At 35.6% G+C, this 25,250-nt stretch overlaps 1 protein-coding gene across 10 annotated transcripts in view; it reads right to left on the bottom strand.

The window, feature by feature from the left end:
- Window positions 1-25,250, bottom strand: part of LOC123560650 (serine/arginine repetitive matrix protein 2-like) — a 107,412-nt gene that overhangs the window by 41,749 nt on the left and 40,413 nt on the right. For 4 of the 10 annotated variants that reach the window (XM_053553319.1, XM_053553321.1, XM_053553322.1 and 1 more), the window contains 7 exons: window positions 14,412-14,549; window positions 11,883-11,976; window positions 10,535-10,635; window positions 9,555-9,639; window positions 3,390-3,611; window positions 2,797-2,889; window positions 1,844-1,966 (listed from right to left, as the gene is read on the bottom strand). In XM_053553319.1, coding sequence (XP_053409294.1) covers window positions 1,844-1,966; window positions 2,797-2,889; window positions 3,390-3,611; window positions 9,555-9,639; window positions 10,535-10,635; window positions 11,883-11,976; window positions 14,412-14,512 — 819 coding nt within the window. In that variant the 5' untranslated portion in view covers window positions 14,513-14,549. Of the gene's footprint in view, window positions 1-1,843; window positions 1,967-2,796; window positions 2,890-3,389; window positions 3,612-5,716; window positions 6,005-9,554; window positions 9,640-10,534; window positions 10,636-11,882; window positions 11,977-14,411; window positions 14,550-25,250 lie in introns of those variants that run through there. The other 6 variants (XM_053553324.1, XM_053553327.1, XM_053553323.1 and 3 more) reach the window with 3 other exon arrangements.

Raw genomic sequence — 25,250 nt, 5'->3', positions numbered from 1 at the left:
AAACGTCATCGTAAATCGTCACGTTAGCTTCCGGTCGGACATGCGCACATACAAATATGAAGGTAACCTACCTCCTTAATATCAACAAATACAACTTAATATCCATTTCAATATCTTAATACCTACATATTCAACTTAGAATCCATTTATATAACTTAACATCCATATATATTTAACTTAGAATCCATGTACATAACTTAATATCCACACATTTAATTTAGTATCTACAAATTTAATTTAATATCCACATATTTAATCTAATATCCACACATTAAACTATTTTGTCTGTTAAAGGGATATACCTTGTTGAATATAATGTATTTTAGTAAATATGAATACTATTAGGTTATTTAACATTGTTCAGTACAATACGGAGCTATATTTGGACGAGTACCCAGCTGAGAAAACCATATTGGACGAGCCACTAGGCGAGTTCAATATGGTTTTCTCAGCTGGGTACGAGTCCAAATATATCTCGTATTGTACAGTACAATGTTAAATAACCTTTTTATTCTATATCTATTTTATCTTACTATAATAATAGTTTAAATTAAAAATGTTTCACTGAATATTGTATTCACTGCCTTTTCTAGTTTTTCCCAGCTTGGTATGAGTGCAAATATATATTATACAGAACAATGTTAGACCTTAAATAACCTTTTTATTCTATATTTATTTCACTTCATACGTAATATACGTAATTCATTGAATGTTGTTTTTTTCTGCGTATCGTCATTAAAAAAATATTGGTGCAACCTTCCTACAACAGCTATTTGGCGATTTGGGTGGTAATAATACTTGGCTGAGATATTATATGCCAACAAACATTGTCAGCAAGTTTGGTGAAGAGCGGATGAAAACTTTTCGGCTTAAAAGAGCGGACAAGGCTAAATTCCCCGTTTTTTGGATTATAATCAAAGAGTGCCTGGTACAAGTTGGCTTGTTATCGAAATTGGCCGAGATGTAATGCCCCAAACATTGTCAGCAAGTTTGGTGAAGATCGACCAAAACTGAATTATAGAGCAGACATGTTTTGGATGCTGACGCCCGTCGTTGCCATTCATAATTTCTCCATTTTGTTTCTTAACCGTTAAATAAAAACTGCTGAGGTAGCTTTTCAGACAGTCAGGGCTGATACCAATTTCTAGGTTTCGTCGGAACGGCTTCTTTAAGCGACTTTTTAATATTCCAACATCTTATGAACCTTTTTACTGTAGTTTTAAGTTTTTTGATTATTAACGAACGTTTTAATATCTAAATCAGATAGCATTATATCCTTGAATCGTTTTTGTGGTTGTAAACAAATAAAACATAATCAAATCAAATCCAGATTCAAACCCTGTACATAGAGGCACTACTTCATCCGATTTACATTCGGAAATTTTCACGCGTTTCGGGCTTTTCGTATGTTTAAATGGGACTGTTGAACCGTCAAATACAGAAAATACACGGATTTTTTTGTAGCACGTGCGTCCAAATACAGAAAATACAGGATTTTTGTACGCACGTGCATCCAAATTCCATAATATATTGTACGTTCACGTGTTGCAAATGAACGTTCGCGATTGGATAGATAAAATAGGTATAGAATAAATACTATTAATCTAATTACATCAGAATAACATTTTGCTGTTTACTTTTTTTTATATTTTTTTTTTTTTCAAAAACAGTTATTCTGGGGAGCTTCTGTTTGTCCATTTCAAAGCTAAAAACGAAACTTTACTGTTCATAGGGATTAAATGTTGTAGTCTGACAAAACCATGAAATTGACCAAAATTAGTCCCCCACTAACATTAAAGATTTCAAAGGTAACCCAAAATATATGAAAGATATTTGATCTTACCTCAAGAGAGATTTCGTCAGCTGCCTGTGCAGTATATCGTTTTACAGCATGTGCTGCAGCAATAGCGGGCGTGTTGATACCAGAGTCATCTACTGCCAATATACGATTTCCTCGATTGTCAATCTAAAAATCAGAAAGACAACATTACCAGTGTAGTTTTTTTTTTTAATTTGGAAAACAACAGTTACTAATTCAAAAGATTTCAACTTACTAATCTTTTTAGTTAATATATTACATAAGTTCTATTTTTCTGTCAACCCCATATTTTATTTTGTCGTTGTATGTCATTCATCAAAAGATTCAAGTACTTTCAAGATTGTAGAAGCACATTCACCTTTCTTTAATACAATGTATCAGGTCATTTCCTGGCCTGGCAAGTGTGGTAAAAGTGTTAGTACATTCAACCACAAAGGACAATCTGTGCAGGATTTCCTTTCTTAACAAAATTATTATGTACACTTAAGGTAGCTATGCATGTCTTAGCTAAATGCCATACTTTTATGTATAAATGTAACATAAAAATAGTTCATTCCAAATAGCTCAGTAGGTACAGCGGAAGCCTATGAATGGAGGTTGCACGTAGGATCACAAGATATAGCATAAGTAACCTTTTCACTAATGACAGCGTGTACAAAATCATTTTTCCTCCATGCTTTATTTAGTTATATACAGAGAAAAAGTCAGTACTGGTTGAGTCGGTGGTGTAGAATCCAGAAACACTAGTTAAGTCAATTGACATCCAAAACATAACTGAAATGCTGTCGCAAAATGGCATGAAACCAACCAGCAAAAATAAATACTCATAAAATTAACTTAAAAAGTTAGAAAAATTAACAGTTATTTTGACATATACCAGTAGGCACATTTCTCATATCAAACCCTCTACCTAAAACAAATTTCATTCAAGAGAGGAAATTTTCTAATTATTACCAGGTATACATGTATATAATTACCTCAAGCCAATTAAGGACGGATCCACAATTCAACATGCTACCAGCCAGGGATGAAAACCTTGTTAAATAGTCTCCTAGAATACCATAGACCTCCTGAAAAAATATAACACCTTTATATTGTCAACAGAAAATCATTGATATTCTCTAGTCATTATACATGTGGTAATACAGAACATGTACATTCCTGATGCATTCTAATAATTTTGCCTACATCATCAGGCAGGAGATATCACTACAACAAAATTATATATTTTCAGTATTTTACAGTACAGTACTGCTTCATTTCTTATTTCTTGATAAAAATAACAAGCTTTTTTTAGACAGCAAACTTCTGCTTTGAAATACATTTCAAGGTAAACTAAAAGTATCTCAGGTAAGAAAACATGGCAAATAAATTTACCAACTGAGAGGTCACCCACAGTTTTTGTTTCTACTGTAGAGTGAAAATCAGCCCTGCACAATGGCCAATCAAAATTGAGTCTTTCAGTTTACTACCCCAGCAGCGGGGGCAGCCTAAATGGAAACTTTTACCTGTTTAATTTGTATGATTGTTCTGGAATAATGAAATACCAATTTTTCGGTAATAATGGTACCTGTTCTGTGTTTACATCCGGTTCAATGAGTGCAACGTCTGGTAGGTGACTGAATTTCCGGTCAAATATACATCTGTGCAATTTCTGATCAAGCATACGGAAGTTTTGTAGTGTGCGTCTTACAAGCCAGGTTTTATCGTTGGACGTAATTTTTACATAGAAGTATTTTGTGGATTCCCCGTTATGGTGATACTGTTCATTATCATCATCGCATAAACATACCTGGAAAAATAATGAAAATATTCTGATTGGAAAGTAATAACACTGACAAAGTAAAATACAATTCATATCACTGCACATGACAAAGCTTTCTAACAATTTTACCTTTTCTGTAAAAAACACTGTGGAAAGTTCTTTAATGAGTAAAAACATGATTTTTTCGCATATCAACTTTCGCAGATTTTCTGAATACATCAATCAACAACTTTAATTCTGAACATATATAAGTAAATAGTTATTCTGTTTAAAATGTGATATTCAAGAATGTCCAAAAAGTTCATTTAAACCAAAACCAGGAAATTTTAAACCAGTCAAATTTAATGAATTTACAATACTCCTTTGATTGTTTTGAAAAATTAATAGAGAACAATAGCACTGCCAGTCAACAGTACAATAAACATTTTATGTTCCAATAAAATGGTGGTAAATCTTAAATCTCAATTTAATGTACTAGAGTGGAATTTTTAAGAAACAAGAGGACCATGATGGTCCTGAATCGCTCACCTATCCCCACATGACCCAGTGCTGAACTGAGTATGACGTCGTTATTTCTATTATTTGACATAGTGACCTTGTTTTTGAGCACATGTGACCTAGATATCATCAAGATAAAAAATTCTGACCAATTTTCATGAAGATCCATTCAAAAATATGGCCTCTAGAGAGGTCACAAGGTTTTTCTATTATTTGACCTAATGATCTCGTTTTTGAAGGCACGTGACCCACTTTTAAACTTGACCTAGATATCATCAAGGTGAACATTCTCACCAATTTTCATGAAGATCTCGTGAAAAATATGGCCTCTAGAGAGGTCACAAGATTTTTCTATTTTTCGACCTACTGACCTAGTTTTTTGACCGCACATGACCCAGTTACAAACTTCCCCTAGATATCATCAAGCTGAACATTCTCACCAATTTTCATGAAGATCCATTGAGAAATATGGCCTCTAGAGAGGTCACAAGGTTTTTCTATTTTTAGACCTACTGACCCACGTTTTGACCCCACGTGACCCAGTTTCGAACTTGACCTAGATATCATCAAGCTGAACATTCTGACCAATATTCATGAAGATCTCATGAAAAATATGGCCACTAGAGAGGTCACAAGGTTTTTCTATTTTTAGACCTACTGACCTAGTTTTTGACCGCACGTGACCCAGTTTCGAACTTGACCTAGATATCATCAAGGTGAACATTCTGATCAATTTTCATGAAGATCCATTGAGAAATATGGCCTCTAGAGAGGTCACAAGGTTTTTCTATTTTTAGACCTACTGACCTAGTTTTTGACCCCACATGACCCAGTTTCGAACTTGACCTAGATATCATCAAGGTGAACATTCTGACCAACATTCATGAAGATCTCATGAAAAATATGGCCTCTAGAGAAGTCACAAGGTTTTTCTATTTTTAGACCTACTGACCTACGTTTTGACCCCACGTGACCCAGTTTCGAACTTGACCTAGATATCATCAAGATGAACATTCTGACCAATTTTCAGGAAGATCCATTGAGAAATATGGCCTCTAGAGTGGTCACAAGGTTTTTCTATTTTTAGACCTACTGACCTAGTTTTTGACCCCACGTGACCCAGTTTCGAACTTGACCTAGATATCATCAAGGTGAACATTCTGACTAATATTCATAAAGATCTCATGAAAAATATGGCCTCTAGAGAGGTCACAAGGTTTTTCTATTTTTACACCTACTGACCTAGTTTTTGACCCCATGTGACCCAGTTTCGAACTTGACCTAGATATCATCAAGGTGAACGTTCTGACCAATTTTCATGAAGATCTTATGAAATATATGGCCTCTAGAGAGGTCACAAGGTTTTTCTATTTTTAGACCGACTGACCTAGTTTTTGATGGCACGTGACCCAGTTTCGAACTTGACCTAGATATCATCAAGATGAACATTCTGACCAACTTTCATAAAGATCCCACAAAAAATGTGACCTCTAGAGTGGTCACAAGCAAAAGTTTACGGACGGACGGACGGACGGACGGACGCACGGACGACGGACGACGGACGCTGCATGATCACAAAAGCTCACCTTGTCACTATGTGACAGGTGAGCTAAAAATTGCAAGAAAAATAATACCTTAAGCTGTGATACAGCAGAATTTGCTTGTCAGAAGTGTTTTTCACCAAGGTTATACTGTATTAGCAATACGTTCCTACTTAATACACCAATTATATTCAATTCCAAGCAGTATTTCCTGTTCAAAAATGCTTTTACTTTCAATATCATCTACATTCTAACAGCCTTCTCCAGATTTTTTTTAAATGACCCTACCACTTCACTCTAATTTTCAAAAATGATATTAAAAACACAAAACTTCCTCAGCCAATGATTAAAAATGGAAGTCCCCAGGAAGAACAGCACACTGTTATTGTTTTCTAAATATACAACACACAATAAAACATAATTAGCCCACTTATATTAATTGGAACAAGTGGTTACCATAGTCAAGCACATAAGTGCACCGCAATAACAAGTGTGAAATCCCTGCGTTACACACAGAAGGTTATTATTACATGTGTACATACATTAAGTAATCGCTGCCTGTGTGTGCACACAGTAGGAAATCCATGCATATCTGTATAGGTCATACAGAAAGGAAATCCTGCGTATGCATACATACAGTAGGTAATCACTGCAAGTGTATATACAAAAGGAAGTACCTGCATATTAAACATGCAGAAGGAAATTTCCTGCATATTTAAACATGCAGTAGGAAATCACTGTATATGTGTAAATACTGTAGGAAATCCCTGCATATGTGTACATACAGAAGGAAATCCCTGCCTAGGTGTACATACAGTAGGAAATCCCTGCACATGTGTACATACAGTAGGAAACCCCTGCATATGTATACATGCAGTAGGAAATTCCTGCATATTTATACATACAGTAGGATATCCCTGCATATCTATACATGCAGTAGGAAATCCCTGCATATTTATACATACAACTTAGGAAATCCCTGCATATCTACACATACAGCAGGAAATCCTTGCATATCTATACATGCAGTAGGAGACCCCTGCATGTCTATACATACAGTAGGAAATCCCTGCATATTTATACATACAGTAGGATATCCCTGCATATCTATACATACAGTAGTAAATCCCTGCATATTTATTCATACAGGAGGAAATCCCTGCATATCTATACATACAGTGGGAAATCCCTGCATATTTATACATACAGTAGGAAATCCCTGCATATTTATACATGCAGTAGGATATCCCTGCATATCTATACATACAGTAGGAAATCCCTGCATATTCATACATACAGAAGGAAATCCCTGCATATGTACACATGCATTAGGAAAATCCCTGAATATTTATACATACATGAGGAAAACTCTGCATATTTATACATACAGTATGAAATCCCTGCATATCTATACATACAGTAGGAAATCCCTGTGTATGTGTACATACATTAGGAAAATCCCTGCATATTTATACATACAGTAGGATATCCCTGCATATCTATAGATACAGGAGGAAATCCCTGCATATTTATACATACAGGAGGAAATCCCTGCATATGTACACATGCATTAGGAAAATCCCTGAATATTTATACATACATGAGGAAATCTCTGCATATTTATACATACAGTATGAAATCCCTGCATATGTGTACATACAGTAGGAAATCCCTGCATATTTATACATACAGGAGGAAATCCTTGCATATGTATACATGCAGTAGGAAAATCCCATGTTTAATTAAAACAGTGTCTGCTAAAATTTTAATTAGTTATGCCAGCAGCTTTCTTCATTTGTGCAGTTTTGAACTGCAAAATTAGATTGGCTTGTTAATCTGTTTGCTGAAATTTATTTAAAATATCTGTATGTTTTAAATTTTGACACAAACAGCACTTACTGGAATATCCATCTATACTTGCAATCAACCTACGTACTGTGATACACAAACCAAAATCCACATTTACACAGCGATGTGTTTTTCCAAATCTCAGATTTAAATAGGAACAAACAATATCAAATCTATAGGCTATGCACAAACAAGGACTTCTTCCTACAGTGACTTATTATTGACTGCATTTAAGGCAGTAAATCCATTCATCCAGGAAATCTCAATTTGATTATGTTTGTTTGTTTTTGGGTTTAACGCCATTTTTCAACAGTATTTCAGTCATGTAACGGCGGGCAGTTAACCTAACCAGTATTCCTGGATTCTGTACCAGTACAAACCTGTTCTCCGCAAGTAACTGCCAACCTCCCCACATGAATCAGAGGTGGAGGACTAATGATTTCAGACACAATGTCGTTTATCAAAAAGTCACGGAGAACATATGCCCCACCCGAGGATCGAACTCGCGACCCCGAGATCCGTAGACCAACGCTCTTACCTACTGAGCTAAGCGGGCGGGCTCAATTTGATTATGTATTCTCCATCTTCTATTTCAGTCTTTCTCCAACAGCATGGACTGCCTTGATTTATGAGCTACGTTAACTGCTAAAGAATGTCAAAGTACTAGCATATGTAGCAACCTTAACCGCTTAGTCAGATAGGTCCCTTACATGTTTTTTCAAGTATCGCCTTTTCCCAACTTACTATGACAAACACTTAATGTTTTCCTGAAGAATTAGCTTAGTTATATTCACACCTATTTCTTTACATGCATTGTAAAGAAAGGTCTCTTATCAGTTATATATGGTAATGGCTTCCAGGCTCCAAGGTCATAAAACATGAGGTCTGAGACCAGTCTCATGATGTTGCCCTGTCACTGTTTCCTTTTTTGAAATTTTGAACTCGAAAGCAACAAATCGCAGATATGAGACTAGTTGCCAAACTCAATATTATAACCTTGTATCCAGTTTTAAAGCCAAGGAAAGTGTTTTGTTCAGTCCAAGCTAAAACAAGAGCTCGTAGAACACAAAATGCCCCCTTGAAGCATTCAGTAATTGCACAAGGAACAGAAATTATTTGGTCACTGTGCATTGGATGTCTGACATACTGACCACTAATCAATAATTATAAGTCATTTACCAGTCATAAGTAAACTCCATATCAAATGAGATCTTAAACCAAAGCATTCTCTAGTTACTTGGTAAAAAAAGTTCTACTGTTCTGGGCCAATGTGACCTTGACCTTTGACCTACTGACCTCAAAATAAATAGGGGACACCTGCTAGTAATGATCGACATCCCCATTAAGTTTCGTGATCTTGGGTCCAATCGTTCTCAAGTTATCATCCGGAAACAGTTTAACTGTTCCAGGTCATTGTTACCTTTGACCTCAAAATTAATAGGGGTCAACTGCTGGTGATCCTAGGCCCAAGTGTTCTGAAGTTATCATACGGAAACGGTTTAATTGTTCCGGGTCACTGTGACCTTGACCTTTGACCTACTGACCTAAAAATCAATAGGGGTCATCTGCTGGTCATGACCAACCTCCTATCAAATTTTATGATCCATAGGCACAAGTGTTCTCAAGTTAGAGTCCAAATGGTTTAACTGTTTCGGGTCGCAGAGACCATGACCTTTGACCTACTGACCTCAAAATCAATAGGGGTCATCTGCTGGTCATGACTAGCCTCCCTATCAACTTTCATGATCCTAGGCCCAAAACGCTTTTGAGTTTACATCCGGAAACGGACTGGTCTACGGACAGACCGACCAACATCTGCAAAACAATATACCCCACCTTCTTCGAAGGAGGGGCATAATTACTCTTTTGACTGAAATCAAACAAGTTACTTCCTCACCAATGTGACAAACAACCTCTGCAATCAACATTCCCAAAGTTAAAAAGCTGAACTTGGAGACCAGTCTATACACTGATGTATCTGATTGGTTGATTTAGAATTCAAACTTGAAATCAACCAATCATAAAGCAGCATTCTCAGACTGGTCTCAAAACTCGAGTTTTATACTAGGACCAATGGAGATACCTTTAGTGAATTGATGTCTACAGTGTCGTAGTGGAAGTGTGCACAATCTTGTAACTTTGGAAATCTTGTGTTGTCATCTGTCAGACTGAAAGTGGCAAACAATTGTCAGCATTAACCAAATAATGGAAAAAATGTGGATGAAGATTTCTGTAAACACTCAATAACCTCAAATAACAATGAAATACTACTGCACAGTAAAATGAAATTATGAAGAAAATTTTCAGGTTTCTAGAAAGTGCACCAATCTTTCTAACAACTTATTTTGTGTGTGTTCTTTTTTTTGTTGTGTATAAATAAAAACAATGATATTTAAACCGACCTGTAATTAATAGCATTCTTTAAAAGAAATCAAACTTGTCTTGAATTTAAATGTTTTAAGTGTACTCAACATACCAAGAGGATGTATAAATGTGTGTTTCGTACACAAACATAATATTATAAAGAAACATATTTACATATACAATTAAGAAATACAGCATCATGTCTCATTTAGAAATATGTCCTTCATACATAGAGAAATTTAAAATTGGAATTTAAAACAGAAATACATGCAGACAGATAAGGTATGACTAATTTAGCAGACAGAAAAAATAGGGCACAGTTTCCTTTTTCATCTTTTGAATTAATAAAGAAAGCCTTCCATATTGCAAAACATATTTTAGCTCTTATTCTCACATTTTCTCTAATTCTAAACAAGCACTTTTCAAAATTGAATGATGTGTTCGTAGTTGAGGAAATGAATGAGTTCTTACTCATTGTTCATGTATAGCAAACTGCTTTTATAGAAAGAAACATTTGTCACCCTATGGTATAACTCAGACCCTGACCCTGACAAAAAGGCAGTTCGGTGAAAAATTCCCCTTTATGGTATAACACCTATGAAATTTCCTCACTCTCCTATAACTGTTACTGGCGGTACTGCCTTATATGGCAGAATGATATATAATGCATCTTATAGACAGTAAAACAGAGCATCATACCTAGACAGTCTCCTTACTCTCATGCTACTGTTACTGGCTGTACTGACTGGGCGTGAGGCTCGAACTGTTTCCTGACTGTCATATGATGGTAACATTCCACGCTGAAAAAACAACAACAAAAACTTTTAAAATATCATTAAAACCAAGAGGGCCAAAGTGGCCTTAAATCACTCAGCTGAAACTGACAATTTGATCTTGATCTTTTAGAAATTTAGACAGGTAAAGGTTAATGGTTTTTCTACTTTTAGCTATGGCAGCCCCTAAAATCAGTCAAGCAGAACCATTTAACTAAATTTGAGAAAAGACCTTACAAGGATACTACAGACCAATTTTTGTGATGATCCATCGAGCTGTTCATGAGAAAAAGTTGCTGAAAGGTTTTACTATTTTTTGCTCTGGCAGCCCATGAAATCAGACAAGCAGAACTATTTGAACAATTCTGAGAGAGAAGTACCATACAAGTATGCTGTAGATCAAGATTGGTGACATTCCATCATGCGGTTTATGAAAAGTCATTTAAAGGTTTGTCTATTTTTAGCTCTGGCGGCTCCTAAAACCAGTCAAGTAGAACCATTTGAATACATTTTAGAGAAAGGACCTTACAAGGATGCTACAGACAAACTTTGGTGATGATCTATCAAGCTGTTCATGAGAAAAATTCTTTAAAAGGTTTTTCCAGCTGTGGTGGCCCCTAAAATCAGTCAAGTGAAATCATTTGTATAAACTTGAGAGAGGACCCTACAAGGATGCTACAGACCAAATATGATGATAATCCATCCAGCAGTTCATGAGTAGTAGTTGTTTTAAGATGAAAAGCTAATGCCAGACAACAGATGACAGACACAGGTCTATCAATATAGCTCACCATGAACCTCAGAGTAATTAATCATGTTCAAATTCTAATTTTGTTTGTTCATCCAAATTCCAAAACAATTTTTGTAGGGTTTTGAATCATACCAACAGTATAAGTAGGCTGGTAACTTTTGAACTAAAACTACAGAGGACCTGGCCTCAGGTGCCCCTCCAGACATTATTTCAGATACAGGAAGATACCTACCAGGAACAAGCAACTTCTCACAATAAAGTGGGGTTTCAAACTGAAAAAGGCTTTTAACAATCTGGCCACTGATGCCCTATTAGTGAAGACATCATGCAACATACTACATTTTTTCAGGGAATGACCTCATTTGAATATCTATAGTCAATCAAATTTTTTGACATCAGAAAATTCTTATATTTTCAGGCTCCAATAAATTCCACTATGCAGTAATGATGTTACACTTAATATTTGAATAATAAATACTTCAAAACTGGAGTGCATATGAAAGAAATAATTATGTGCACTTACCTTGGCATAATATTCAGTGCCCGTGCCCTCTGAACGAACTGTAGCATTGCTGCCTTTCCTGTAGGGGAGGTCATCCTCTTCCAACTGAACAGTTCTGGAACAAGGGAGACAACTAGTGTAACATAAAAATTTAACAGTGAATGATGAAACAAGGAAGACAACTATTGTTACATACAGTGGAAACTTCTGTAATTTACTAACCATACTGTAGGGGTCATACTTTTATGACTTAACAGCCCTGAAACAAGAATGACAACTCCTCTAAAATACAAATGGTACAGTACAGGAGGTAATATACTTCCATCTGAACAATTCTGAAACACAGGCAAAATCTACTGTAAAATACAAATCATAATGTAGAGGAAGTCCTACAATTCTGATACAGGGGCTACAATTTGTACTAAATAAAATCCTAAAGTAAGGGAGACAATACTCTCTAGCTAAACAATGCTAAAACAGGGGGAAAAAACACCTGTAATGTACAAACATAGGGCAATTTGGATTCAAGGGAGACAATTAGTGTATTTCTGTTTTTACTTTCTTTTTTTATTTGTAACTAAGGAACAATTTTTTTAAAACATAAATCAAACAATACACTGCAAAATAATTTATCATCAAAATGCGTTATGTTCTAAAGGATGTCTGCAATCTTGCTGATGCAGACTACATAGATTACCTGTATTAGAATACATTATTTTCTCATCTTAGGATTCCCTAGGGCTAGCAGCATCTTCATAAATTCATAACTTGAATCTGAAAATCCTAAACTTAGTTTCTCACAGGTTTTTAGACTTAAACCAGGTTGATAAACCACTAAAAGGATGACTTTTAATGGAAATTTAAGGGAGAATAAATAAAAATTTTAATTTCAGATTTTTTCACATTCTATTTATAAGCATGGTAAAGAAGAATCATCATGGAACTACTGTATCTGCCAATATATATATAAATATTGCAAATGTTTCCTGCCAAGGCAAAGAAGTACAATTTTTTTCTACGATGATCATATCTGCACCAACAAATTTTCAAGACTCTACAAGCTGATAGGAACGACATAATGCCATATTACCAAATCAAATCTACCACTTTTCTCATTTTACCAGCCCATAACAATGTGATAGTAAATCTATAATTGGAAAATTGACATGTTTTCATTATTTCATAAACATTTTTTTTTTTCCAAAAAATAAAACTTTATTGGCTAAAACAAAATGTTCTGTTTCCCTAAAGTGGCATTATGCACATCTTACTGCACATAGTGTGTTTTTGGTGAATGTTTTATAAAAGCAATTTTCGGTTGCTGTGCATTTAAATGCTGCATAAGTATTTGAAGTTGATGCTTTAGAAATAAAGAAATCAGACTAATAAATTAATAGTTCTTTTCTTCAATCTTCTATGCAGTGATCTCCCTTACCTATAGGCAGAGATTTCTGAAGTTGAAGGGAAGCAACTCCTGCGTGTAGTTCGACTTTTCTTAAACAGACTGTCCAAGTCAAAATAAGAAAAGTCATATTTTTGTACTGATAACAGAAAGAATTTGCTTTATTGGGTTGAAAGCTATAACTTCCTCCACCCTTTTATAGCTTTCTCCACCCTTTTAACACAGTCACATCTATTTCAGCTGGATTTTTACTTGAAAAATGTGCATAATTCCACTTTAATCAAACTGAGTAAAAATTATGAATTTGTTTGAGACAAAATACTTCTGAAGTAACAATTATTCCTCTATAATTATGCTTCCTCCTCACCCAATAAAACAATGAGCCCCTAAATACTGTAACACTCTCCCAAACCACCCATCCTTTTGCATCGCTGGACTAACGTATTTAGGATACGTTACGTAATGCAAACATATACTGTGCCCTATGCTGTGCCAATACATAGAAGATAATTATGATTCTATGAATATAGACAGAAATAGAGAAAACATAGTGCTTATTCCAGGATACACAAGAATAGCATATATAAAAAGTCAAGGATACATTAAGAGTGCCTTTATGAGCAAGCCCAATGGGAAAATGTGTAACCAATACTTCAGAACTCATACATTGAATGTTCATCCTTAGGGAGAAGTTCTTAATACTGTGTCAAATCCTGCCAAAACACCAGCAAGTGTACTTTCTGTTGAAATACCAAAAGAATGCAAATTCCTGATATTCAAAAATTCATGTTGAAAGTGATAATTTTAATAATTCTGGTAAATGGGTCAGTTTGGCAATCATTATGGATAATTTAAAGAAACAGCAAAAGTATATCAGAGAATTTGACTTAACTTTTAAGAAAACTTTCTCCCTAAGCTAAGTTGATAACTGATATTCTAACTGTACCAGACGTGTCTCCCGTCACTCCGAAACGTGCACAATATAGATATAGTTGGGAGGGTAGGGGGCAGCAGTTAGTGCATGTAATAATAAATCTGAGGTAGGTCCTATACACTGCATACTGGTGGAATAGAAGTAAAATCAGTGCTTAAGGAGCATAGGATATAAACAAACCATTGGATAGGTAGGCCAGAAATCATGCCTATACCTCAGATCAAACCATGTAAAATTACGCGGAGGACGGCGGCAAGAATCTGGGTTTTTACGTCTTGTCTGTGGACTCCTGTACAGATTCTGAACCTCAAACATTGCCAATAACCCTTCTGGCCCTCTGCACTACTGGCAACTAGGAGGAAATAAAATACATCAGCTAATAACACTTGTATACATCTTACTGGTAAAAAACGGTCCTAAAATGGTACTGCTTCTTTTCAATGATTATTTCTTCTTCTTTTTTATTCATCAAATGAACATTGAGTAAACTGCATCAAAATACTTCTAATGGCACACAGTTATTTAACAATCTATCAGTAAACACAGTTCTAAATGGGGTTTGGATTCCAAATGCGAAAATTTGTCCCAACTGAAAACAAACTTCATCTAACAATGTAACCAAAATGAAGGTCCTGATATATTTTTATGGAATCATGAACTGAACAAAATGAAAAAAAGATTTAAATGTCATAGTCTGTAAATAATTCAGAAATGCACAACACGAGGGCCAAAATGGCCCTGTATCGCTCACCTGTGATCATTGCACTTAAGGACAAGAAGGTCAAAAAATCATAATCAAGATCAATCAAAAGAATTATGAGAAAATATAGTTGAAATTTTCTTAAAGTTACTTCAAATAAAATTATTTTCAAATCAGGCCAGTAGTTTCATGCCCCAAGGATTACATCAAGCAAAATTTTGACTGATGAAGCCCAAAGGACAGGAACAACAAAGGGAAGAAATTAAAAATAAATCTAAGTCCTCAGAAAAAATATCTAAGTCCAAAGGACAGGAACAACAAAGGGCGAAATTTAACCAAAAAGAAATAAAAAATTCTTACAAGGTACAGATATGTCAAAATACACCTAAAAATTGGAGGTACCATCCATGTTGTACCACAGAAAAGTGGTCTCGGTTTTTCCCTACGGCCAATAATAATAAAGTTACTTAATAAGCTATTTATAGTAACATAAAAGGGAAGTAACTGAAAAAAATTATTGTAGGTCAACAAAAGAAGGATCTGCCAAATAAAAACAAGAGCACTGCAATCGACGCAAATGCAGAGCAATATACACACAAAACAAAGTCATATGACCTTTGACCCCTAAGTGTGAACTTGACCTTGAAGTGAGCCATCCAAATGCACTATGCACATTGTTTCGATGAGGTGAACATTTGTGTCAGGTTTCTTTGAAATCCTTCAAGGGGTTCAACAGTTAAGAGCAGAAGAGAAATTGCTAACCAACAGACATACAGACTGACAGACACCGAGGCGATAACATAATATGTCCCTTCGGGCATATAAAAAGGAATCAAGATCTTATGGTGATACAAGTTGTGTGCAAGTTTGGTTAAAATCAAATATTGAATGAAGCTGCTATTATGCCAAAAAGGTCAAAATAGCTAATTTTTGCCCTTTCAGGGGCCGTAACTCTGGAACCCATAATGGGATCTAGCCGGTTCAAGAAAGAAACCAAGACCTTATGGTGACACAAGTTTTGCGCAAGTTTGATTAAATTCAAATCATAAATGAAGCTACTATTGTGCAGACAAGGTCAAAATAGCTAATTCTGGCCGTATCAGGGGCCTTAACTCTGGAACCCATAACGGAATCTAACCATTTCAAGAAAGGAACTAACATCTTGGTTCGATACAAGTTGTGTGCAAGTTTGGTTAAAATCAAATCATAAATGAAGCTGCTATTGTGCAGACAAGGTCAAAAGAGCTAATTTTGGCTCTTTCAGGGGCCATAACTCTGGAACCCGTTATGGGATCTGGTCAGTTCAACAAAGGAAACCAGATCTTATGGTAACACAAGTTTTGTGCAAGTATGATAAAAATCAAATCATAAATGAAGCCGCTATGGTGCAGACAAGGTCAAAAAAGCTAATTTTGGCCCTTTCAGGGGCCATAACTCTGGAACACATAATGGGATCTGGTCAGTTCAAGAAATGAACTGAGATCTTATGTTGACACAAGTTTTCTGCAAGTTTAATTAAATTCAAATCATAAATGACGCTGCTATTGTGCAGACAAGGTCAAAATAGCTAATTTTGGCCCTTTCAGGGGCCGTAACTGTGGAACCCAAAATGGAATCTGGCCAGTTGAAGAAAGGAACCAAGATCTTATGATGACACAAGTCGTGTGCAAGTTTGGTTAAATTCAAATCATAAATGAAGCTGCTATTGTGCAGACAAGGTCAAAATAGCTAATTCTGGCCCTTTCAGGAGCCATAACTCTGGAACCCATGAAGATCTGGCCAATTCAAGAAAGGAACCAAGATCTCACAGTGATACAAGTTGTGTGCAAGTTTGGTAAAAATCAAATCATAAATGAAGCTGCTATTGTGCAGACAAGGTCAAAATAGCTAATTTTGGCCCTTCAGGGGCCATAACTCTGGAACCCATAATTGGATCTGGCCGGTTCAAGAAAGGAACCAAGATCTTATGGTGATACAAGTTGTGTGCAAGTTTAGTTAAAATAAAATCATAAATGAAACCACTATCGTGCAGACAAGAAATTGTTGACGCACAAAAATAGCAAATTCCGGCCCTTTAAGGGGCAATAACTCTAGAACCCATGATGGGATCTGGCCAGTTTTCGAAAGGAACTGAGATATCAAGCCAATACAGGCTTTGTACAAGTTTAATCAAAATTGCTTACAAAATGTTGTCTCTATCTTGTTCACAAGAAATTGTGGACGGACGGACGGACGCCGGACGAATGGTGATCACAAAAGCTCACTCTGTCACTACGTGACAGGTGAGCTAAAAATAAATTAATTATACACAAAATCCAAAAATGTTTTTTAAAAATGTTGTATGACACCACCACAAAGGGCTACTTCTGAGATATATATCTGGAACATGCTAATTAAAAAAAAAAAAAAACAATCTCGCAAAATATCGCACCAAGTTTGCCTGACTCAACATATCTCCAAGTTTGCCAGACTCAACATATCTAGATAAAAACATGTGAAGCAGGATATCAGAACAAATAACACCTTCTGTGACAACATATCCAGAACAAATGGCACCAAGTGCTCCTTTTGTGACAACATATTCAGAACAAATGGTACCAAGTGCTCCTTCTGTGACAACATATTCAGAACAAATGCTCCTTTGAGACAACATATTCAGAACAAATACCAAGTGCTCCTTCTGTGACAACATATTCAGAACAAATGGCACCAAGTGCTCCTTCTGTGACAACATATTCAGAACAAATGGCACCAAGTGCTCCGTCTGTGACAACATATTCAGAACTAATGGCACCAAGTGCTCCTTCTGAGACAACATATTCAGAACAAATGGCACCAAGTGCTCCTTCTGAGACAACAAATTCAGAACAAATGGCACCAAGTGCTCCTTCTGTGACAACATATTCAGAACAAATGGCACCAAGTGCTCCTTCTGAGACAACATATTCAGAACAAATGGCACCAAGTGCTCCTTCTGTGACAACATATTCAGAACAAATGGCGCCAAGTGCTCCTTCTGTGACAACATATTCAGAACAAATGGCGCCAAGTGCTCCTTCTGAGACAACAGATTCAGAACAAATGGCGCCAAGTGCTTCTTCTGAGACAACAGATTTAGAACAAATGGCACCAAGTGCTCCATCTGTATCTAGGTATCCAAAACAGATAGCAACAAATGCTCCTTCTGAGGCAAAGTATCCAAAACAAATGGCTCTAGACAAGGCATCCAAAACTAAATTGGCAACATGTGCTCCTTCTGAAAAATCATATGCTTAAAAGTATTCCAAGTCCACATTATTCAGTTAATAATCAAACATAACAATCTATGGTGTTGTCCTAACAAACTATCATTATAGACCAGTATTAAAGAGATCACTATCTTTTGATCTTGGAATACACTGGACCATTACAGCTGTCACTATCAAATGTTTCCTGTAGTACAGGATATCACACTACTTTTCCCTGGCCTATTATTCTTTTTTCCCCTTATTTTCTGATATGTCTAGTACTTTTGTAAGAGAAATGAGTATATAAAACCCATCAGCGGAATTAACTGGGTCTTTTGATCTAACCAATCTAGGTATCACTTTATTGATAACTTTTGACTACACATAAAGTAGATGTCATTTAGACTATGGATTCTGAATATCCATTTGCTTACATGATCTTAAATTAAATTTGTTTATTATGATAGTCCACATGTTAGCCATTTACTTGAAATACAAGAAAAAATTATTTTACAAAACTATTAAAAGACTGTAGCCTGTAAACTTGATGGGTCTGTCAGTGGTGCAGTGTTTAGAACATTGGAAGACAGTGCTAGTGCTATTCCTGCTCACAGCTGATCCTGACTAGTGTTTAGTGCTGGTGATAACTTTAACTGATACTGTTCCATCCATTCCTGGTAGGGACTGTCTTGTGTTAAAATATGTTCATTTCATTAACTGATTGTAAATATATATGAAACCATACAGAATCATCATTAGCCTATCAGACTATCAATGTAAATATCTTACTTTTTCTGCACCAAAACTTGGCAGTCTTCAGCTTATGATTGGGCTTGTAACTGTCAGTTTTAAACCTTTGGTTTCTTTCGACTGACCTACTTACACCAGGTAAAGCAAATGTAAAACCTGAAGTTCTTCTGTCTAATGTCAGATCTTGTAAGTTTTATACCATATACAGTCACACCTGTGCTTAAAGACCACCTGTAGAAAGACACCACCTGACATCAAACAAAATTTGTTTCATATACATTACTACAGTGTATTTTAACCTGTGACTAAGACCAAATGCTCAAGAAGACCACTTTAAAGTTCTTTAGCCCTTTGCCTGCTGGCGGCAGTAATTCTGCCTTTGCGACCAGTGCAGACCAAGATCAGCCTGCACATCCGTGCAGTCTGATCATGGTCTGCACTGTTCGCTATTCAGTCAGTAAATTTTCAGTAAACACCCCTTCGAATAATAAATGGTATTGCCCAAACTGAATGATGGACCAGTCCATTATAGAAATTTAGCAGGCTAAGGGTTAGAAAGGAAGGTTTTACTGTATGTTCTGTTTATATGTTTCATCTGCATTCAATTAATCAACAACCATGGAGTAACCTTGCATTTTCAGAATTTGCTGCATCTGACTTTGATCTACCAAAAAAACAATATTTTCTCATTGTAGCATTAAAATATTCAAACAATGAGGAAGCACGGCAGCATCAGGCATGTACTGTTCTCATTATGTATCCGCACTGCCGCTAATTAATCATATTTTAAATAGTAAACATTGCTGCCTCCAGTCAGTATTGTTACCATGTGTTTGTAATGCACTCCCAGCTACAGGGATAATGAAAGTGTTCTTACAGCATAAAACACTTCTCTCATATAACAGTATCACTTTTTGATCAGGAGGCGTTTGTTTCAAATGGCAGCTTACATCACAGTCAAAATCTTTCAGATGAAAATAAAATCCACATAATATGAGGCATATCTTCAGTTACAGAACGCTGTATAAAATGTAACACATTTAAGAACAGATACAAATATATTCTGTTTGGTATCAAATCTCTTGGTAAAAACTGCAGATTCGGAAAATCATAATCTCAATTTTGTAACCTAAATATTATTTTAATGTTTGACATTTAAAATTTTGTAATTTTGAAAAATTGTTTCTTTAAAATCAAAATCAATGCAAATCGTCAAAGTTGCCAAGCTTATATAGTTATGAAACTTTGTCCAGTTTCTTTAAAAAGTTGTCAAAAGTAATTATTTGATGATCTAAATTGGTGACATCTTTATTTAATGGATTCAAATATAAGTTTTATCACCAAAGACTTCCAGGTTTTATACTTACCAGGACTATTAATTGTTTGGTAATTATTAAAAGTGACACAAGTTATTAAAGGTTTCAAATACCAAAATGATATTATATAGGCTTGATTTTGAAAATAAAGATTTGTGTTAAGTTGGTTTATATAGCACATAAATTTACTTCACGAACAAGAGTGCCAGACTGTCACAAAATACGCATGTTATCGAACTTGGCCTAATTCAAGGGCCATAATCCAAGACTGACTGGGGTGATTTGGTTGGTTATCGAAGTTGGCCGAGATACTATGCCAATAAACATTGTCAGCAAGTTTGGTGAAGTTCGGATGAAAACTGTTCGACTTAGAGAGCGGACAAGGCTAAATTAAAAGTTTTTGGAGTAATTTAAGAGCCATAATCCGAGAGTACCTGGGGCGATTTGGCTGGTTATCATAACTGGCCGAGATATTATGCCCACAAACATTGTCAGCAAGTTTAGTGAAGATCGGATGAAAACTGTTCGACTTAGAGAGCGGACAAGGCTAAATTTGCAGTTTTTTGAGTAATTCAAAGGCCATAATCCAAGAGTTCCTGGGGCAATTTGGCTGGTTATTGAACTTGGCCGAGATATTATGCCCACACCTATTGTCAGCAAGTTTGGTGAAGACTGGATGAAAATTGTTCGACTTAGAGAGGGGACAAGGCTAAATTCAAAGTTTTTCGAGTAATTCAAGGGCCATAATCCAAGAGTGCCTGGGGAAATTTGGCTGGTTATCGAATTTGGCCGAGATATTACGCCCACAAACATTGTCAGCAAGTTTGGTGAAGTTCAAATGAAAACTGTTCGACTTAGAGAGCGGACAAGGCTAAATTCAAAGTTTTTGGAGACATTCAAGGGCCATAATCCGACAGTACCTGGGGCGATTTGGCTGGTTATCGAATCTGGCCGAGATATTATGCCCACAAACATTGTCAGCAAGTTTGGTGAAGACTGGATGAAAGTTGTTCGACTTAAGAGAGCGGACAAGGCTAAATTTGCAGTTTTTCGAGTAATTCAAGGGCCATAATCCAAGAGTGCCTAGGGCAATTTGGCTGGTTATCAAACTTGGCAGAGATATTATGCTCACAAACATTGTTAGCAAGTTTGGTGAAGATTGGATGAAAACTGTTTGACTTAGAGAGCGAACATGCTTTGGACGCCAACCAAACCACCCGCCACGTATGAGATACGAACTTACCAAAATCATAATGTTCAAATTATATTACTTAAATAACAGAAAGTTTATAAAGTATTTACTGTACTGAATCAAGCATCACCATGAAAAATTCCAAATTTATATTACCCTTAATCCTACTTCCACTTTAATTAATCCACTATTACCTTTGCCTAATGAATCAATCATCATATAAGAGGTATTTCTTTTATAGCTTCTATATACCATTAATCTCTCAACCTTGTTTTAACAATTTAAAACTCTTACATGCCTATTATTGACCTTGAGATTTATAATTTTTTTGCAGACTTTCATTAATCTTTCTAGGTTAAGTATGCTTTGCAGATGATGGTGAAAGTTAAACAAGCACTGCAGCTGTCAGCTGAAATAATGTACTGCAAAATCATTTAAATTTGTTGGCATGAAATTTCTTGGTTTTGACTTAAATGGCTATTATGACATGGGGTATAAAAAGTTATAGATCTGAGCTTTTATGATAAAACAATGGGGAATTTAATTTGTTTTGCTGGAATTTAAATTCTTTTTTAAACTCAACCACAAAAGCCACAAAATTAGTCCCCAACAAATATTCAAGATTTTACAGTATAACTTTACCTGAGCAAGTAAATCATCATCTGGGCCTGGGGTTTATGATATTTTAAAGCTATTTAGAGCCCAGGGGTTTATGATTTTAAAGCTATTTATGACAGTTTATTATGTTAATTAGAGCATTCACAGTACCAGTACTGACTTGTTCTCCACCAGTAACTGACAACTTCCACACATTGGTCATAGGTAAAACACAAATGATTTCTAATGAGAACTGATGACTTGACAACTGCTTTTTATAATTAAGATCAAACTCAAGACAGTCTAGTGCTTATACCTACACTGTGTCAACTTGACAACTATGAAAAGTTTCATAAAAATCTACACTGTGGAACTTTTTCTATATTGGAAAATGTCATTAAAACTCTGTTTTTCTAAAAGGACCGATGTAAAAATTGACCAGAGGATCAGTATTTTCCAATCAGTGTAACACAAAATCAAGGACGCAACCCTATCCTTTTTATTAGCCAGATTTCCTTAGGATACAATCACACTTTGAAAAAATACGGTTCAATAAATTTTTACACTGTAAAACAATATTTATTTCAAACATGTAGAACTATACCTTAAAAACATTTTTCAAAGTTACACAAAAGATTGACTCAGATATAATAATGCAAAAACATCGAATTCCAGTGCAAATATTTCAAACCTTTTATCAGAACATATTCAAATATGCATTATGCCAATCAACAGCACGAAAAGCTGTGAAAACAATTCTTGTAGAACAAAAACATCTTACATATCTTTATCATACAGAAATTTGTCAATCTTTTTTGCTCTGTCTTTATTTCAAAGAAGAAATGCTCATTACTTATGATACCACATAACTCACTTTTCTACACACACAAAAAAAAAATTGCTCCATAACCAACAGCTTAACTTCTGAAACTGAATTTGGAGACTGAAGAAAACTTTCTATAGTTGACCATCTGAACATATTGACCTATCTGCTATCTGACCTAGCATCTCAGACAGGTCTTGGTACTTTCTACCATGCCTACAGCTAATTAACATTTCTAATTAAAGCCCATGTTAATTATAACATGTTAATATATCTCTATGAAGCATCTAATCCACTACCTTCATATAGCCTCTCATATTTTCAAGATTTATACAGCCTCTTGTATTTTCAAGAATCAGAATGATAAATCTAAAATGCTCTATTTTACTATTACATTTACCATACTATATGCAAGATATGCAAGTGCTGCTAAATGCATTAAATGCATCATTTAAAGTATATCACTGCATGTGATGTTGGAATTTGTAACACTTAGGGTTTTTGGAAAGTTAGCTCTATAGTTTGAACACAAGACTGCCAAGGTCATCAGTGAGCTCTTCCACAAGAGTGTGACAAGATACCATTGAGACCAGTATGCTCCAAACAAGAAACCAGTATGCTCCCTGGCTAAACATTAGTATACTCCCTGGCATTAAACCAGTATGCCCCCAAACAAGAAACCAGTATGCTCCCTGGCTAAACACAAGTATACTCCATGGCATTAAACCAGTATGCCCCCAAACAAGAAACCAGTATGCCCCCTGGCAAAACACAAGTATACTCCCTGGCAACACACCAGTATGCACCAAAATAAGAAACCAGTATGCCCCCTGGCAAAACACAAGTATACTCCCTGGCAACACACCAGTATGCACCCAAACAAGAAACAAGTATGCTCCCTGGCAAAATACAAGTATACTCTCTGGCAACACCCCAGTATGCACCCAAACAAGAAACCAGTATGCTCCTTGGCAAAACACAAATATACTTCCTTGCAACACACCCGTATGCACCCAAACAAGAAACCAGTATGCTCCCTGGCAAAACACAAGTATACTCCCTGGCAACACACCATGCAGTATGCACCCAAACAAGAAACCAGAATGCTCCCAGGAAAGACATCAGTATACTTCCCAAAAAGTCACCAGTATTCTCCCCACAAGACAACAATATGCTCACAGCAAGGAAATGTTTTCCATGATGATATTAATAATTATGACAGAAGACAGCCCTGATCCATGTAGGGAAAACTTTAGGAATTGTAACATTAACTATAACCTGAACAATGTTGAAAAAAGGAGTATGAATAGCTCCAATATATGGATTCTGTGGTACCTGTCATTTTTCATATCTATGCTATTATGTCCAGGCTACAATCATAATGTTAATTAAGTGCAACTTCAAAGAGCAACCACTCATACAAGGGGTTGTTGCACTGGAAAGGTGAATCTGTATCTTTTGTATTTTATTGTATTGCATTGTATCCTACTGTATCAATTTGTACTGTATTGCATTTTTTACTTTTCAAAATTACTTCAAAGAGCAACATTTATAAATAAGATTGTTATATTTAGTATTGATGAAGGCCATAATACATCAACAGCTGGGGGTCACGACCTTGTGAAATAAATAATTGTTCATCAGCTTGTATACTACAACATTCCAGCAGGATTAGTCATCAGTTGTCTTTTTTATCACTGGGAGAGAAAATAGGGCATATCAATCCATCATTAGTTCATTATTTATCTTGGTCATCAATAATCTGTATTACACAGAAATCATTGTGCTGTCCTATTCTGCAAAATGATCCAATCCATGCCAGTACATCACAGCATTCTATAATGTTGTAGTTCATTATTATCACCAGCACAATTGAACAACTCTTCCACTAAATGGTCCTACTTTAAGACGAACAAATAGTCTACACTCTGCTATGATCAAATGAAAAACTCCTCAACCAAACGATCCTATCTTAAGATGAGCCAAAAGTCTATCACTCTGCTATAATCAACTGAACGACTTATCCACCGAATGGTAGTATTTTGAGAAGCTGAAATTTGCATGATAAAGGAATGTTAAGACAATGTTATTATACAGTTCCAATTTTATATAATACACAACAACTCCTCAACCAAATAGTCATAATTCTGCAATGAACCCAGATGCCCTTACCAAAGCAGGGGCACCGCTGGGATTAACCTTTATCAACTAACTATTAAGTCATCAGAGTCACTTGTGACTTGGAACAAAAGGAAGCGAACCATACAGCACAATCCATCAAAATTTTTAAAAAAATATTGCATTAATATTAATTTTGTATCAGAATTTTTTCTGCTTAAACCAACAATTACTCATGTATTTGACTATATAGTAGGAGTATAAAAATAATTCCCCTGTCATAAAATACCCATATAAATGAAGGAAGAGACACCAATCAGTTGCTACTTA

The sequence above is a fragment of the Mercenaria mercenaria genome, chromosome 10, assembly GCF_021730395.1.
Source record: "Mercenaria mercenaria strain notata chromosome 10, MADL_Memer_1, whole genome shotgun sequence".
Taxonomy (NCBI): Eukaryota; Metazoa; Mollusca; class Bivalvia; order Venerida; family Veneridae; genus Mercenaria; species Mercenaria mercenaria.
The sequence above is the reverse complement of the archived record's forward strand: the minus strand, read 5'-3'. Positions and strand labels throughout refer to the sequence as shown.